Source organism: Desmodus rotundus, chromosome 5 (genome assembly GCF_022682495.2).
Source record: "Desmodus rotundus isolate HL8 chromosome 5, HLdesRot8A.1, whole genome shotgun sequence".
Taxonomy (NCBI): domain Eukaryota; kingdom Metazoa; phylum Chordata; class Mammalia; order Chiroptera; family Phyllostomidae; genus Desmodus; species Desmodus rotundus.
In genome coordinates this window covers 65,063,360-65,081,959 of record NC_071391.1, presented here as the reverse complement: position 1 = coordinate 65,081,959, position 18,600 = coordinate 65,063,360, and the positions used below count along the sequence as shown (strand labels likewise).

Below are 18,600 nucleotides of genomic sequence, written 5' to 3'. Positions count from 1 at the left end.
GTCCATGGGTAATGTGTATATTCTTTCGCTACTTCATTTCCTGGGCTATACTTTATATCCCCATGGCTATTCTGTATCTACCTATGTGTACTTCTTAGTCCCCTCACCTCTTCACCTTTACCCCCATTCTCTCCTCCCATCTGGCAACCATCAAAAACACTCTCTGTATTCATGATTCTGACTGTTCTTATTTGCTTAGTTTGTTTCTTAGATTTGATTGTTGATAGATATGTATTTTTGCCATGTTATTGTTCATAGTTTTGATCTTTTCCTTAAATATGTCCCTTTAACATTTCATACAATAATGGTTTGGTGATGATGAACTCCTTTAACTTGACCTTATCTGGGAAGCATTTTATCTGCCCTTCCATTCAAAATGATAGCTTTGCTGGATAGAGTAATCTTGGATGAAGGTCCTTGCCTTTCATGACTTCAAATACTTCTTTCCAGCCCCTTCTTGCTTGTAAGGTTTCTTTTGAGAAATCAGCTGATAGACTTATGGACACTCCTTTGTAGGTAACTCTTTCCTTTCCTCTTGCTGCTTTTAAGATTCTCTCCTTATCTTTAGTCTTGGGTAACTTAATGATGATGTGCCTTGGTGTGTTCCTCTTTGGGTCCAGCTTCTTTGGGACTCTCTGGGCTTCCTGAACTTTCTGGAAGTCTATTTCCTTTGCCAGATTGGGAAAGTTTTCCTTCATTATTTGTTCAAATAAGTTTTCAATTTCTTGCTGTTGTCTTCTCCTTCTGGCACCCCTTATGATTCAGATATTGGAACATTTCAGGTTGTCCCAGAGAATCCTAAGCCTCTCTTCATTTTTTTGAATTCTCATTTCTTCATTCTGTTTCAGTTGGATGTTTATTTCTTCTTTTTGTTCCAAATTGTTGCTTTGAGTCCTGATTTCCTTCCTGTCACTGTTGGTTCCCTGAATATTTTGCTTTATTTCATTTTGGGTATCTTTCATTTGTTCTTTCATTTTTCGACCAAGCTCAATCAGTTCTGTGAGCATTTTGATTACCAGGGTGTTAAATTCGCCATCAGATTGGTTGGCAATCTCCTCATCATTTAGCTCTCTTTCTGAAGCTTTGCTCTGTTCTTTCATTTTGGCTATATTACTTTGTTTGGGGCCCCTGTTAAGTTGTAAGTTGTAAGGGGGTGGAGCCTTAGGCCTACACCCCAGCAGGGCAACCCTCCTTGGTGTGTTGCAGCGCCGCTTGTGGGGGAGGGGCCAGAGAGGGAACAATACAGCTTGTCTGCTGTCTCTAGCCCACTTTTCAATGAACTCTCGAACTCTTATGTGAGACTGGGAGGTTCTCCCACTATGGTAACCACCATAATCCACAGTCAACTCAGTCTCAGTTTCCCCTTGAGTCAGCCTCACCCTTGCAGCCCACCACCTCGCTGCAGCCAGCTGCTGGCACAGTCCGCTGCCTCACTGCGGTTTCTCTCTGCTGCCTTACCAGTCTGCTTGTTCTGTGACTGTTTCTTTAATTCCATGGTTGTCGGAGTTCCATGCAGTTTGGTTTTCTGGCATTTCTGGTGGTTTATTGATTTTAGATTGGTTTTTATCCTCCTTTTGGTTGTGCAAGGAAGTGAAGGGTTTCTACCTATGCCTCCATCTTGGCCGGAACTCTGTTTTAATAATGTACAAGAACTATTCTTTTTTGCATTTAGTAAAAATATTGCATAAAATAGAAGTAAATGATAATGTAATTAATATTTTATCCTCTTGCTGAATTCTATGTACCTAGAATGTAGGATTTGGGTTTCTTACCCTCTTTGCCCTCCTTAGGATGATAATGTCTCATAATAGGTATTCATTATGTTGAACAAATAGATGAAAGATGTTTTGTTAGGTTTATTTATTGCCTTATTTAACCCTTAGAACCCTGGGAGAAATGGTACCCCTTTTTTGTACATGGAGAAATCTAGGCCCAGTGAAACGATGTAGGTTGCTGGAGATAATAGGTGGTGGACTGTGAACTGTATATGGGCTAGGTGGGAATGACTCCAAAACATTGACCTTTTTACATTTTAATCTGTTAAACCACCCTTCAGTTTTTTACTTTCTACTTGTATTTGGAAATAACATTTCTCTGTTTCTTTACTTTCTTAACATCAATTGGGGGAATAGTGTAATTTATCATTTGTCAGGCCTCTTGTTTCCACCTTGGTTGTTTCCAGTGTTCTGTCTTGAAGACAGCACGAGTACTGGAGCTTTCTCTCCTGCCCCACACTAACAAATTAAGAGTCCCTTCACTTGTCGACTGCCATTCCGTAAGTCAAAGGGCAGCTGGCTGTCTGCTTTGCTGACAGACCTAAGTTTTTTTCTAAAAGTGTACATTTCAACCAGTGTCCCCTAGTATATGTAAAATAAATCTGTTGGTGCGTAGTAGCACTTCTTAAAGATTTTGGTCTCAGAATATTTTACAGTTCTAAAAAAAATGTTAAGATTTTATTTATTTTCAGAGGAAGGAAGGAACAAAGAGAAGGAGGGAAACATCAATCTGTGGTTGCCTCTCACGCACCCTGTACTGGGTACCTGGCCCACAACTCAGGCATGTGCCCTGACTGGGACTTGAACTGGTGACCCTTTGGTTTTCAGGTCAGTGCTCAATCCACTGAACCACACCAGCCAGGCCTGTTATAAAAATTTTTGAGGATCCTAAATAGCTTGTGTTTATGTGGGTTGTATATATTTATATTTACCATGTTAAAAATTAAAACAAATGTTAGCCCTGACTGGTGTAGCTCAGTGGATTGAGTGCGGGCCTGTGAACCAAAGGGTCACCAGTTCAATTCTCAGTCCAGGGCACATGCTTGGGTTGCGGTCTGGGTCCCCTGTGGGGGGTGCATGAGAGGCAACCACACATTGATGTTTCCCTCTCTCTCTTTCTCCTTCCCTTCCCCTCTCTTTAAAAATGAACAAATGAAATTAAAAAAAAATTAAATGTTAAAAATTTTTGTTTCTTTAGAAATAAACACATATTTTTAAAAATAAAGCAAATACACATTACATGTTAAGGTTGCACTTCTTATGAAAAGTAGTTATTTAAAATATTTAGTGAGAAGAATGGCTTTGTTTCACATTTTGGCAAAGTTCTATGATATCTGGCTTAGAGTAAAAGACAGCTAGATTCTGCTTCTGCATCTCATCTTTTGTAATACATATGTTGTTTCAGTTGAAGTATATGAAGAATATTCAGCCTCTCAGAATATGTTGTTGGAAAAGGAAGGAAAATTTTTCAACTACAGCGTGTATTCTTTTTTGATGCTACACCAAAACATGACACGTGGTAGATAGTTCCCTAAAGGTAGTTGGAATGTGGAATCTAAAATGATATTAATGATCTTTAAATTTTTTAAGTTAAAATTAAAAATATTTATTTATACATTATATATTTCAGAGTAATTTTAGGTTCACAGCAAAATTGAGCAGAAAGTGCAGAGTTCCCCTCTACCTTCTTGCCCACACACGCTCAGCCTCCCCTACTCTCAACATCCCTCACCAGTAATTTGTTACAATGAGCGAACCTACACTGACACATCATTGTCACCCGAAAGTCAATAGTTTACATTAGGGTTCACTCTTGGTGTTTTGACAGTTGGATAATAATGACATGTATCCACCCTTGTAATATGCGGGACACTTAAATTGCCCTAAACATGTTCTGTGCTCCACATCTTAATCCCTTCCCTCCCAGCTGCCCACTGGCCACCTCTGATCTTTTTACTGTTCAGTAATCTCTTTGTTTTCTGTTATATTAAGACCCATTGGTGAGTCTTGCACTTGGAATGGGCCTTTCACCTATGCACAGTCTTGTACCATTAGGCATTGCTCATTTGGAAGATACTTGTTTACTGAAATATGCAGATCCCCCATATGTTGACACATTTCGTTACTAGTATCCAAAAAATCACATTTGTTCTTACCACTTACATCTTAGGACAAGTCTAAGAATTGGGAACACTCAAGCTCATAGTGGATAGAAGTTTCTAAAATTTTAATTTTTACTGAAAAGCTTGATTTTCACCACTAGCCATAAACACTGTCCGTTGTTTTCTCAGACTCACTTCAAGAGAATGAATGCCAAATAAGTCTATCAGTATTATTTTTTCTGAGTTAAAATTCTTTTTATTTTTAAATTACAGATGACATTCAGTATATTAGTTTCAGGTTTATAACCGTGGTTAGACATGAATATGACTTAGGAGGTGATCCCCCCAATAAGTCTAGTACTGATACATAGAACCTATCAGTATTTTTGGTCAGTTATTCTTTTAAGTAAAAATGCTATTTCATGAAAACACAAGTTCAGTCACACAAGTGCTTTTCTTTGAAACATGATACTTTTGTATATAGCGTAAGTACTTTATGTATACTTCCAGTTTTGTCACATAGTGTTAAAATGATGTCTACTTAGATTTGATAATAATTTTCTGCTTCATCAAGAATATTCTTAAATAGTCTAATTTTCACTATCAGAGGAAATGGTAAAGAACATGTTAGTATTTTTGAATTTTCAGTGCCCCCAAAGTAGTGGTCCCCAGGCTTTTTGGCACCAGGGACTGGTTTTGTGGAAGACAATTTTTCCATGGATTGAAGGAGGGGTGGGGGATGTGGGATGGTTTCAGGATGATTCAAGCACAGTACATTCAGTGCAGCCAGGTTCCTAACAGGCTCTGACCAGTAGGTGCACAACCCAGAGGTTAGGGACCCCCTGCCCCAAAGGGTCTGGGGTACCCTCAGAGATCCTTGGACCACCCACCCTTTAAGAACCACTGGTATATGGTAACCATTAGTCTTATTCTTTACAAAAATTAACCCATGAAGGGTTGTATTAAGGGGCAACCTTTAGTCTTTTTTTTTTTTTTTTTTTTTTGAGGTTTCCTTCGTAGATGGTGTTCTCTTTGCCCCTGCACTTACCTTCGTGGTGGTTTTGGGAGAGAAACTTGAGTATGCCTCGCAGCTCGATTGCATCTTTCTTTTTTCTCCCTGGGAGCCACGCTGTGGGCAGAGGTCATACTCTGTTCCTCTGTGATCTTGGCATCAGAGGAGCTGGCCTTGGTTTTTCATTATTTCCAGTGACCGAGTGGTGAGGTTTTTGCATTCTGTGGCTCAGTGTTAGGGAATGTACGCCTAAGGTTTGTTCTCCAAGGCTTTTGTCAGTAGTAAGGGTGATTTCTATGTGATGACTTTCACCCTTTATTGGTTCTGAACTTGTATAAAAGAAGTGTTATTTATTGTGCCCTCAAAACCACAGTGGATTATGTTGCCTGACTGATCTGTTGGGATATGCATGATTAGCTCCACAGAAATGGAAAAATCATGCTAATCATTGATTATTATGCTAGGTCCTGTTGTATTTCTTATATAAGGGTGTCCAGACAGGTTTTAACCAGTGAGTCCTTGGAGCTTTTAGTCCTTCGCATCTCTTACAGTAAAGGGTAGTAGGTACTTAATCTAGTTCTAAGGCATGTGATTGTGTTGTTTAGTGTGGTATAGTGAAGAGCGCCTAGAATTTAAAATCCAAAGGCTTTGCCTCTAAGCTTAGTTCCACCATTTAATAAAGCTTTCACCAAGTCCTTTCTCTCTGATCCTCAGCTCTTCTTTGAGGGTCAATTTCAGCCCTACTTATTCCTCCCATGGTTATAGTGGGTTCTAACGTGGAGCTGCATGTAAGAACTATGCTTTTTATCAGTAAGCGGTGCTAATGATGATGGCGTTGGTCTGAAGGCCAAGTGGCAAGAATCTTGTTTTGCACCTGATCTGGATGAACTGAGTCATGGCATGTGTTCTGCTTGGTGTTTTTTGTATTCTTGTTGTTGTAGAAGATTTAAACAAGATAAGTATATAAAATAAAGTGGTCTCCTTTGTTTCTCCCCACCACTATCAATTTCTTCCCCAGTGGTAATCACCATTAAATTTTCTGTGTATTCAGTGTGTGGGGGTGTGTATGCATACATGTGCCTACATACATGGGGTTATGTGAATGTTTTTCAGATTACTTTTTCAATCAACAGGATGCCTTGAAAATCTTATCTTTCCATGTCAGTGGGTAAGTACCCAATGATTTTTCTATAAAAAATATACATCAGCTCAGTTTCAAAGTTACAAGGAAGCTAAAGATTTTTTGGTCTTTATCTGGAATATGTAATCTCCATAACACTTAAATGATAATTACATGTACAGTCTCTGTTTCCAGCAGAATTCACTGTCTTGAGGAAGCTTATCCATTTTGAGACTTTTATGATTGCTAAAGTAATTCATAGTATAGCGTACTTTGGCGTAACTGGGGTATATTTTACAGACCCCAAAGGTGAAAGACCATGGCAGGTATGGAGATTAGTGATAGCTTTGGTACGTGTAAAGGCAGAGAGGAGCAAAAGAAAAAGCACTGTCAGAGAACAGGGAGGTGTTCTCTAATTCACAATCTGTTTAACACTTGGGATGCTGAGGTTCTGAGATACATTTTAATCCAAAGTAGAAAATAATGACCATAAAAGAGTTTCAGATAAAGTGCTGTGGGGACTTTTTCAAATTTAGCTAAAATAGCAATTTACTGGATATTGAGGATTAAATAAGATTATAGGTAAAGAACAGAAGTACTAGGTAGTATTTCCCAGGCAGAGGGAAAAGTAAGAAAAAAGTGCATGAAGCATTGGAAAAAATGAAGAGTTGTAGGTCAGTGAAGGTGAGTAATGGAAACCGGGTGGAAAGGTAGGGTGGGGACCAGGTTTGAGAGGACACCAAGTTATGGCTTTGAGGTCTAGACTTTATTCAATGGGTAAAGGAGAGCTCTTGGTTTTTAAGCAGAAGAGCTATATGATCATAGCTGTTATTTATAAATAATAATGCAGTGTCAGAATTGGATTTGTATATAAACGCAGTTTGGGAAGTTAGTTGATTGGATTTGAAAGTTAAATTCATAAAGCATCCTATGTGATATTGAAAAAGCATCATTGTGTCAGAAAATGGAGAAAGAGACGCAGATTATGAAGATGGCTAAAGTTCCCTTAAATGCCCTGCTACCACTGAGGATGACAAGGGGTGAAATGGATGGGAAGGCAGAAAGACTGGGAGTGGAGATCTCTAAGGGATTTCCAGAAGTTCATTGATGTCAGATCTTCCCTCCCGTGTATTCTTGCTTTAATTTCCTAGAAGTGCTGTTATTAACCCAAGAAAGCCGTTTGGTTTATTCCTCCCAATTCCTTTTTAAAAATTGAGATGAAATTCACATAAAATGAACTATTTTAAAGTGCACAATTCTTTTTTTCTAAATTGTTTTTCAAGTACAGTTGTCTCCATTTCCCCCTCACCACTCCTGCCTGCCTGCCACACCCACTCCCACCTCCCACCCTTGATCCTATCTCCCTTTGGCTTTGTCCAGGTGTCGTTTATACAAGTTCCCTGATCATCCTTCCCCTTTTTTCTCCCATTATCCATCTCCCTCCTACCCTCTGGTTACTGTCAGTTTGTTCTCTATTTCAATGTCTCTGGTTATATTTTGGTTGCTTGTTTGTTTTTGTTGATTAGGTTCCACTCACGGGCGAGATGGTATGGTATTTGTCCCTCACTGCCTGGCTTATTTCACTTAGCATAGTGCTCTCCAGCTCCATCCATGCTGTTGCGAAGGATAGGAGCTCCTTTCTGCTGTAAAGTGTACAATTCTGTAGCATTTAGTACATTCACAATGTTCTGCAACCACCACTTTTATCAAGTTCCAAAACATTTAATCACCCCAAAAGAAAATCTTGTACCCTTTAAGTAATCACCCGCTAGCAAACACCATTTGCTTTCTGTCTCTGTGGATTTAATTTAGGTAATTCATATAAATGGAATCATACAATATGTGGATTTTGTGTCTGGCTTCCTTCACTTAGCAAAATGTTTTTGAAGTTCACCACATTGTAGCATGTATCATATTTCATTCCTTTTATGAGTGTATATATCATTTTGTTTATCATATCATCATATCACTGATGAACCTGGATAGTTCCCAGCTTTTGGCTATTGTGAATAGTGCTACTATGAATATTTCTGTACAAGTATTTGTTCTGAGTTTCTGTTTGCAGTTCTTTTGGGTGTATACGTAGGAGTGGAATGCTGGGTCATGGTAATCTGTTTAACTTACTGAGGAGCTGCCAGACTGTTTTAACAGTGGCTGCACCATTCATTTCATATTCCCCCCAGCAAAACACAAGGGTTCCCATTTCTCCACATTCCCTGCAACACTTGTTTTCTCTCTCATTTTAAAACTATAAACATCTTAGTAGATGTAGTTTTTCACTGTGGTTTTGTTTTGTGTTTTCCTAATGGCTAATGTCACTTAGCATTTTTGTCATGTACTTTTTGCCCATTTGAATAATTTTGGAGAAATGTCTTTGTTGTAGTTGAGTTGTAGGGGGTTTTTTTTTCCACATATTCCAAATCCTAGACCCTTTTTAGATATATAATTTGAAAATATTTTCTTATATTCTGTAGATTATCATTTCCATTTCTAGGTATCTTTTGGTGTAAAAGTTTGGTTTTTAATTTTGATTGTGCAATTTCTCTAATTTTTCTTTGGTTGCTTATGCTTTTTATGTCATATCTAAGAATCCGTTGCCAAGTCCAAGGTCATGAAGACTTACCCCTATATTTTAACAGTTTATAGCTTAGCTGTTATGTTTTAGTTATTGATTTCAAGGTAATTTTTGTGAATGTTGTGAGATGAGGGTCGAAATCCATTCTCTCGCATGTTTGTGCTGGGACTACTGGGTATTTGTTGAAGAGACTATTTTTTACCTCACTGAATTGCCTTGGCTCCCTTGTCAAAAATCAAGTGGCTATTGATGAAAGAAACTGAATACAAAAGATACCCTATGCTCATGGATTGGAATAATTAATATTGTTAAAATGACTATACTACCCAAAGCAATATGCATAGATTCAATGCAATCCCTATCAAAATTTAAATGGCATTTTTCACAGAAATAGTAAAAACATTCTAAAATTTGTATGGAACCACAAAAGACCTCTAATTGCCAAATCAGTTTTGAGAAAGAACAGAGTTGGAGGCATCACACTTTCTGATTTCAAATTATATTACAAAGCTATAGTAATCCAAACAATATGGTGCTGGCATAAAAACACATAGATAAGTGGAACAGAATAGAGAACCGAGAAAAAAACCCAAGCATATATGGTCAACTAATTTTCAAGAAGGGTGTCAAGAATACATAACGGGAAAAGGATAGTCTCTTCAGTAAATAGTGTTGGGAAAACTGGGCAGCAACATGCAAAGAATGAAACTGAACCCTTATCATACACCATATATAAAAATAGCTCAAAATGGATTGAAATCATAAAACTCCTAAAAGAAAAAAAATATGGGAAAAGCTCCATGACATTGGCCTTGGCTATGATTTTTTTGGATATGACACCCAAAGCTCAGGCAACAGAAGTGAAAATAAGTAGGACAACTTCAAACTAAAAAGCTTCTGCACAGAAAATAACAATCAAATGACAATTTACAGAATGGGAGTAAATATTTGCAAGCAATATATATGATGAGTTAATGCAGGAAAAAATGTAAGGAACTCATACACTTCAATAGCAAAACAAACAACAACAGAAAAACCCCCAAACAACCCAACCAAAAAATGGGCAGAGGACCTGAATAGACATTTTTCCAAAGAAGACATGTAAATAACAGGAATTATGAAAAGGTACTCAACATCACTAATCATCAAGGAAATTCAAGTCAAAATCACAATGAGGTATCACCTGACACGTGTTAAGATGGCTATTACCAAAAAGACAAGAGGTAAAACAAGTGCTGGAGAGGATATGGCGAAAAGGGAACCCTTGTACACTCCTGGTGGGATTGTAAATTGGTGTAACAATACCCAGAGGGGTTGCTGAACCATATGGTTGTCTTCATACTGCTTTTCCATAATTGTTATACCAATTTATACCAGTATAGCAATCTTTATTCCAAAGGATATGAGATCAGTACCTTGAAGATACTGTGTTCCCACATTTTTGCAGCATTACTAACAATAGGTAAGATATGGAAACTAATTATCCAGTTGGAGAATGATTAAAAAACATATATCTGTATATATATATATCTACAAGTATATCTATATCACATATGAGTATTATTTAATCTTGGGGGGAAAAAAGAAATCCTGCCATTGTGACATGGATAAACCTGGAGGACATGAAGCTAAGTGAAATAAGCCAGATACAGAAGGAAAAAAAACCCAAAAAGCATGCTCTCGCTTATATGTGGAATTTAAAAGAATCAACTACATAGAAGTAGAGAGTAGAACGGGAGGTACGAGGGGAGGGCAAGTGGAGGAAATGGGGAGATCAAAGAGCACAGCATCGGTTATGCAGGATGAGTACGTCTGGGTATCCAGCGCACGACATGATGACCACAGTTAATATCGCACGGAATATTGGAGATTTGCTAAGAGAATAGAATCAGGTGCTCTGGTCACAAAAGGCAAGTGGTAACTATATTTTTTATGTAAAAAATAAAATTAAAAATTTAGGCACATGCCCTTCAGTACACAGCAAAAAAAAAAAAAAAAAAGATTATGATTTTATTCCTAGTGGTCAATTCAATTACATTGGTCTTTATATTGGGAAGTGTAATCCTCCAACTTTGTTCTTATTTTTTTAAATTGTTTTGCTATTTGTGGCCCCTTATGATTCTGTGTGAATTTGAGGATAAAACTCTTGGAATTTTGATAGGGATTGCATTGAGCCTGTAAATTGCTTTGTGTAGTATTGCCATATTTACAATATTAGGACTTCCAATCCATGAGAATTTGTCCATTTAATTATGCCTTTAATTTCAGCGCTGTTTTGTAGTTTTCAGTGCACAACCAGGAGTTAACCAGGCGTTTTCACCTCCTTGGTTAAATTTCCCCCTAGGTATTCTTTTGGAGGTTGTAAATGAGATTATTTTCTTAATATTCTTTTGGATTATTCATTGCTAGTGTATAGAAACACAACTGACTTTTGTGTGTTGATCTTGTACCCTTCAACTTTGTGAATTATTAGCTCTAGATTTTTTTGTTGTTGAAAATCTTTGTCTTTAGGATCATGCCATCTACAAATACAGTTTTACCTCTTTTCCAGTTTGATGCTTTTTCTCTCACTTAATTTCTTTGACTAGAACTTTCAGCACAATGTTGAACAGCAGGGATGAAAGTGGACTTCCTTGTCCTGTGCCTGATCTTAGAAGCAGTTTCTTTCACTATAGAGAACATTAGCTGTGTTTTTTTTCCCTAAATAAATGCCATTTCCCAGATTGGGAGAGTCACTCCTATTTCTACTTTTCTGAGTGTTATCAGGGAAGGATGTTGGATACTGTTAAAGGCGTTCTCTGCATCAAGACGGTCACATTCCCCCCCTTTATTAATGTGGTATGTCCATTGATTTTTGTTATGAACCATCCCTGCATTGCTGGGATAAATCCCATTTGCTCATGGTGTATATATTCCTTTAAATGTTGTTGGATTCAGTTTGCTTGTATTTTATTCAGGATTTTTGCATTTTTATTCACAAGGGATATGTAGTTTTCTTGTGGTGTGTTTGTCTGGCTTTGGTATCAGGGTGATACTAGCCTCATAGAACGAGTTAGGAAGTATTCCATTTTTTTTTTTTAATCCTTTGGGTGTAGAGCATTTGCAGTTCCCAGAAGCTTCCTGCCTGATCCCACGGCAAGAGGACAAGATGACATATTCTGAGAAGCCCTTTGCTACATGTTCTTTTCTCAACTTTTTGAAGCAGCAGCAGCAGCAGCAGCAAACACGGGAGAGCAAGATTGGAGGCTTAAGAATTCTTCATAAGAGGTGGCACTTTAATTGGTCCTTAAGAAATTGGTTAAAAATGACTATGATATTTTGTTAATAGGAAGGTCTTTGAGTAGTTGGAAATGATAAATCTAGACACTTGGGTGCAGAAGCCCATCTCTTCCTCAAATGGGAAAACAAAGGGTTAGGATGGTAAGTGTGTGTAGGGTGTGGTGCTGGTGCAGGAAAAGGGTCAGGATGCTGGGTACTTTCTGTTCACAGTAGAAATCTTTCAGGACTTAATCTGAGCTGTCCAGTTAGTTTTCTTCTTAGTTGTTAGCTATTTATATCCAGAGGTGTCTATTAAATTGTATTCTCTCCTTTAGTATCAACCTACTAATAATGAATTTGTAAGGTCACGTAAGAGCAGACATGAAACATATGTATTTTATCAAATGTTTCTTACTATGTGTATTTCTTCTTTTTTTTTAAGATTTTTATTTATTTTTAGAGAGAGGGGAAGGGAGGGAGAAAGAGAGGGAGATTAACACCAATGTGTGGTTTCCTCTCGCACTCCCCCTACTGGGGACCTGGCCTGCAGCCCAGGCATGTGCCCTGACTGGGATTCAAACCAGTGACCCTTTGGTTCGCAAGCCGGCTTTCAATTCACTGAGCCACACCAGCCAGGGCTTATGTGTATTTCTTAATGTTTTTATCTTGTTGCTTGAGCTTTAGGTGTCATATCCAAAAATTCATTGCCAAGACCCATTGTCAAGTTTTCCTTTTTTCCTCTAGGAGTTTTATAATGTCTAGTCTTACATTTAAGTCTTTAATCCATTTAGAGTTAACTTTTGTGAGTGGTATAAGATAGGAGCCTAGTTTCATGATTTTACACGTGAATGTCCAATGTTCCCAGCACCATTTACTGAAGAGACTGTCTTTTCCCCACTGAGCATTGACCCACTTGTCAGATATTAGTCAACAGTATATGCATTGGTTGATTTCTGGGCTCTTGATTCTTTTCCATTGGTCTGTTTTTATGCTAGCACCATACTGTTTTGATTACTGTAGCTTTTATTTTATTTAAATTGATTTTCCCCATCTTCCCACCACCTTTGGCAGTCACATAGAGCTTCATATTACAGCTTGAAGTCAGGAAGTGTAATGCCTCCCACTTTGTTCTTTCTTACAATTGCTTTGGCTACTTAGGGTATGCTGTGGTTTCATATAAATTTTAGGAGTTTTTTGTACTTCTGTAAAAAATGCCCTTGGAATCTTGACAGAGATTGCATTGAGTCTGTAGGTGGCTTTTGGTGGTATTGACGTTTTAACAAAATTCTTCTACTCCATGAACTTGGGATACCTTTCCATTTATGTGATTTCTTTCATTAGTCTCTTACAGGTTTCAGAATAGAGATCATTCACCTCCTATGTTATTCGTATGTATTTGTTTTTGATGGTATTATAAATGAACTGTTTTTTCAAATACTTCATTAGTGTATAGAAATGCTATTACTTTTTGTATATTAATTTTGTATCCTGTAACTTTACTGAATTTGTTGATTATTCCTAACAGTATTTTTGTGGAATCTTTAGGATTTTCTATATGTACAATCATGTCATCTGCAAAGAGACAGTTTTACTCCTTCCTTTCCAATTCTGATGACTTTTATTTCTCCTTGCTTGATTGCTCTGGCTAGGACCTTCAATACTAAGTTGAATAGGATGAGAGAGTGGGCACCCTTGTGAGGGGAAGCAAAGTCAGGAATGACCTATGTTGCCATCTTAGTGATGCCATTCTCCTTTGTTTGTGTATGCATAATATACTTTAATTAAAAAATAATGATTAGCTGAAACTTAAAAAGTTTCTGAACAGATGTGCTATTTATTACATGTACTCCCATATACCACTGGGTCAAAAGCAGGAGACATGCCATACCCAGAGTGAAGCCAGGCAAGGGTGGGGAGGGAGGAAGAAATGTGTACAAATACCGTAACAGGGTACTTTATTATATAGAGGATTTCCTGACGACTGTACCCTTTCCCGTTGATTACCTTATAACAGACATTTGTTATTCTCAGATAAATTATATCCAGTTTTAAAGAATAAAAATACTTGAATACTATATATTTATAATAATGTATTTGCAGTTGATTTATAGTGGTAGTTTTTTATTTCTACTGTGAATATACTTATTTCTAAAAATTTACCCAGCAGAATTAAGTTGCTTCAAATGAAAATTCTTTGAGCAGTGCTTCTCAAACTTTGGTATTCATCAGAACCACCTGGTAGGACTGTTAAAACTTTGACTGCTGGGCTCCACCCCAGAGTTTCAGTAGGTCTTGGGTGGGAGACTCAAGAATTTGCACTCCTAACCAGTTTCTGGGGGATGCTGCTCGTGGTTCAGATAACTACACTTACAGTGTCAGTCAGCAATCTGGCATTTTATTCTGCGGTTTTCCTATTCTGTTCATTTCTCTTGAGTTTGATGAAATGAAGCAAAACCACACACATAAAACTCTTGGTGAACAAAATTTTATTCTAAAAATAGATCTTAGATCTTAACAATGAAATATCCAAAGCTGGTCATTATAATAAAAAGAAAAAAGAGGATTCACTTTAAATGTTTTTTCTGAAAAATACAAAATTATCATTGTAATACACTGCCAACTCTCATGTATCTCTATTTGAATTATTTCTTTTACGAATTATCCAAGGAAATTGTAAAATCACTGACTGGATTCTATCTGATAATATACATCTGAATTGTTTTTATCTTCAAGTAAATACATTCTCAAAGAATGCAAACAAAATGGAATGTTTGCTTTAAGTCAACATAATTAGGAAAAAATTAGAAAATATGCTCCAAAGCAAAATATTGGTTTGCCTCCGTTTCCCTCAATTTTTGCACATAACCAAAACTACCTGACTGTATAGAAATACTGGTATTTAAATGTAGCAAATTATACAACATATACAGAGAAAAGAACTAAATTATTTCAAACCCAAAGCACAGGAATCTTTAAAGGCATATGATGACATTTAGCATTTAAAAAGTGGTTTTTTACCTTCAAAGTGCTAAAGAAAGAAGAATGCAAGAAAACTTCAGGCCTGTCTACAAAGTTCTGACTTATTTGAAGTACTGACACATCAAGAATGCAGGGGACAGAACAACTTCAATGTAGAAGGCCCATCACTATAAAAGACGGGTTTCATAACATGTCCCCACACAGCATGTGTGACACCCACCCTGTCACCTCCACATCTGGGATAGCTTCTGTCACCCACGTTCGCCACGTCAACTGACCATCGTGCACAGTGAGTGCAAGTCATTCTTTTAAATCAAATTGCTTGATACAGTCTCCAGAAACCAAAAGCTGATTACAGAAGTTACATTTAATTCCTATTAATGTAGCTGCATGTTTACTAGAATATCTTAGCTCATTTTTAGACTATTAAAAATTGGTGTGATTTACTTTGACTAATCTAAGACAGAAATACTATTTTAATCTGACTCAATACCTCCTTTGTCAAAACTTGACCCTGAGTTTTCAATGCTGGGATATAAACTGTAAAACTGAAAACACTCCAAAATATGTTGGCTAATATCAGTGTCCCTGTAAGTACTATGCTTTTTCTCTCTGTTAACAGTACATCTGAAAGTGCCTCCTCTTCAGCAAGAGAGGAGTGGTGGGAAGAATACCCAAATAAGGAACTCCTGTCTTAAATCTTCGTTAAGAATTTATTTCAAAATATGTTGGTATTTTAGTATAAAAATGCTGTTTCCCCAACTTTTGAGTAAAATCAACAGTGCAGAAAAATGCAGTATGTTCACCTTGTAGGTGTGGTGGCGTGAGGGGAGCGCTACCGTCCTTGGCCTGATGAACAGAGCGTGACTACAGTTCTGACTGTACGGAGTTCCAAATGTTGTTCTGGAGGTCAAATAAGGGGCTTTTTTGTTTCAGGTTAGGTGTGTTTATGCTGCATTAAACATTTCTATATATTGAAAGCAGCTCTACATCTCTTAAAGATATCCACTAAATAATAGCTCAACATGAAACAAAGCAATTTCCAGTGGTGACGATATTCTCACAGTAGCAAATAATCTAACTTCTTATTTAATACTAACAACTAAATCTTTAAAACACTATCCTGTTAAACATTGCAATTTACTGAAATTACAGAGGGAAAAACAGATAATTATATCAACTGCCATTAAAGCTTGAAAGAAGTTATTAATAAAAATAGGCTTTCTTAACAGAACTAAACTCCAGTATTGTTTCTGCTTTTATTTGATTTTTTGTTTGTTTGTTTTGGGAGGAGGGGATGCATTTTGTTTCTAAACCTAGTACTAAAACATAAAATATTGATGCTTTTTGAAGAGACAGAAACTAAACTTGTGCCTAAGACCTGGTTTACTCATGAAACGCCTGCTGTGTGGCAGTAGTGAATCAGCACGTACCCAGCTCTGTGCAGCACTAAGCTGTCTGTGGAGCAGGAAAGAGCCCACATCCTGAGTGCTGGGGCAAGCTGCTTATGTGAAAGTCCAGACGGCAGTGCCCTTCAGAGATGATGCCTTCCAATCACTGGCTCTATGTGACCAATGCCAGGAGAAAGTGGGACAGGACTTGTCTTACCATCTATTTCCTAAAAGTGAATATAACCACCACATTAACTGTGTGCTCCAAACGAAACCCCAAAAACCCTTTTGACCTTTAGTGATCATGAGAAATCTTTACATATTTATATAATATATTGTACATTATATGCATGGCCTGTTTATACTGTTTTGAAAAAGAGAATATGGTCTTAAACTAATCAATAGGGTTGCATCGGTCTTCTTTCCAATGGTCCTCAGATTTCCTTAAATGATGGCATCATGTTCATCACTGTAATATATCAAAAGTTAAAATTACTTTGTTTTGTATCTGTATCAAAACTACATATATATTCATATTTTAAAGTAACAAATCATTTCAAGTTTCAGAATTAAAATTAAGTGCTTAAGGATTTGAATGGTGGTTCGGGCTGTCAAACCTAGACTTAAATCTCTGCTCTGCCTCTTGGGGCTGTGTGACTTTTCACCAGTTCGCGATCACAACCCTCTTTTAAAAAGAAAACCACCATCATTTCTTGAGCATTTACTATGTGCCAGATATTACACTACAGACTTTACATCCAGAACTCATGTAATCATCACAGAAATCCCATTCAGAGGACACTTTCATTTATTTGATTTATTCATTCTCCCATTTTGCACAGGATCAGAAGCTGAGCAGGCATGTGAACCCCCTCGTGGCCACTGTGTACCACGCCGCCTTGTTTACATAAGCACAGGAAGGCACCCTGCTAGTCAGCAGTCAACCGGGCCTAAAACGCTTGGGTTGGCCAAAAAAGTCTGTCTAGTTTTATTTTCATCAATACCTTTATTGATTTGGACATTCTGGCTATGTCTCGCTATTGGCTTCTAGTGGGTAGAGGCCAGGGATGCTGCTAAACATCTTCCAATGCATAAGACAGCCCCACAGCAAAGAATTATTTGGCCAAAATGTCAATGGTACTAAGAAACTTCACAAACCTCTTCTGACACGTTCGGTCAGTGACAGCACCTTCTCCATACACTGCACAAATCTTTTTGGCATTTCAGGTGCGTTTTTACATTTCTTGAAATATTAAAGCATAATATTCCAAAAATGTTGAGTATTTTCTTCTATCTTCAATGTTAAAATGGCTACACAAAAGTTTTGATAATTTTTGATAACAAAACCAATTTTGGTAAGTCTTTAAAAAATGCTTGCTCTTATGATAGCTGTCACAATACAATCTAACAAAACTATTTCAAATGAAGTTAAAGACAACTAAGCACTACTAGAGCCATCAGACAGAAAAAACCAACTTTCTGGCCAACCCAGGAAGTTTGCCCAAACTCCATGTCTTAACTATTTAATTCCACTGTCCTCCATGCAACTCTAAGAAACACGAGTGCTAACATTTTAGTCAGTATTTTAATCAGTCAATATCCAATAAGTGAAAACTAGAAATGTTCACTATTACTGAATATGGAGAGTCTCAGTTTCTTTCTTTCTTTCATTTTTTTAAAGATTTTTATTTATCTCCAGAGAGGGGAAGCAAGGGAGAAAGAAACATCAATGTGCAAGAGATACACTGATTGGCTGCCTCTCACACACCCCCAAACAGGTACCTGGCCCACAGCCCAGGCATGTGCCCTGACTGGGAATCGAACTGGCGACGCTTTGGCTCAGAGGCCTGCACTTAGTCCACTGAGTTACAGCAGCCAGGGTGAAGGTCTCAGTTTCTTTACTGGGACAAACATTAAGTCCTTACTTATGGAATGCCATTTTTTATAATTTCAAAGGAACTACTGGCTTTAAAACGCACATTTTTTTTTACATAGCACTAAGAAAAGCACAGCCTATTAAAGTACAACACAATGCTTTCTCACCCCGCAGACTGTAAGCTATATCCTAATTTCAGAGGTGTTACAATGTGGAAAAAACCAGAAATGTTTACTTAGACTCAACTAAATATGGTGTTTTTACCACCTGCTGGTTCCTACATGAAAATAAAACTCCTCTCAGAGTCAGAGTTCTTCGGCCAGCAGTTTCCTCCCAGCAAGGGGGAGTCCAGACCCTGACTTACTCCACAGGGCATGGGGCACTATGTGGTCATGTATGTCTCAGGGGAAAATTAGCCTGTAAAGCTGAAATTGCATACTTCATAGTTAAGGCAGTTTAAAAGGAAAACACATATTTATTTAACTGCTATGCTATTTTATAGCCTCAACTAT

At 37.5% G+C, this 18,600-nt stretch overlaps 1 protein-coding gene across 1 annotated transcript in view; it reads right to left on the bottom strand.

The window, feature by feature from the left end:
* Positions 1–14,311: 14,311 nt before the first annotated feature.
* TMEM123 (transmembrane protein 123) overlaps positions 14,312–18,600 on the bottom strand; it is a 41,727-nt gene continuing 37,438 nt past the window's right edge. The window contains exon 4 of the mRNA XM_024574594.3: positions 14,312–16,681. Coding sequence (XP_024430362.2) covers positions 16,657–16,681 — 25 coding nt within the window. The 3' untranslated portion in view covers positions 14,312–16,656. The remainder of the gene's footprint in view (positions 16,682–18,600) is intronic.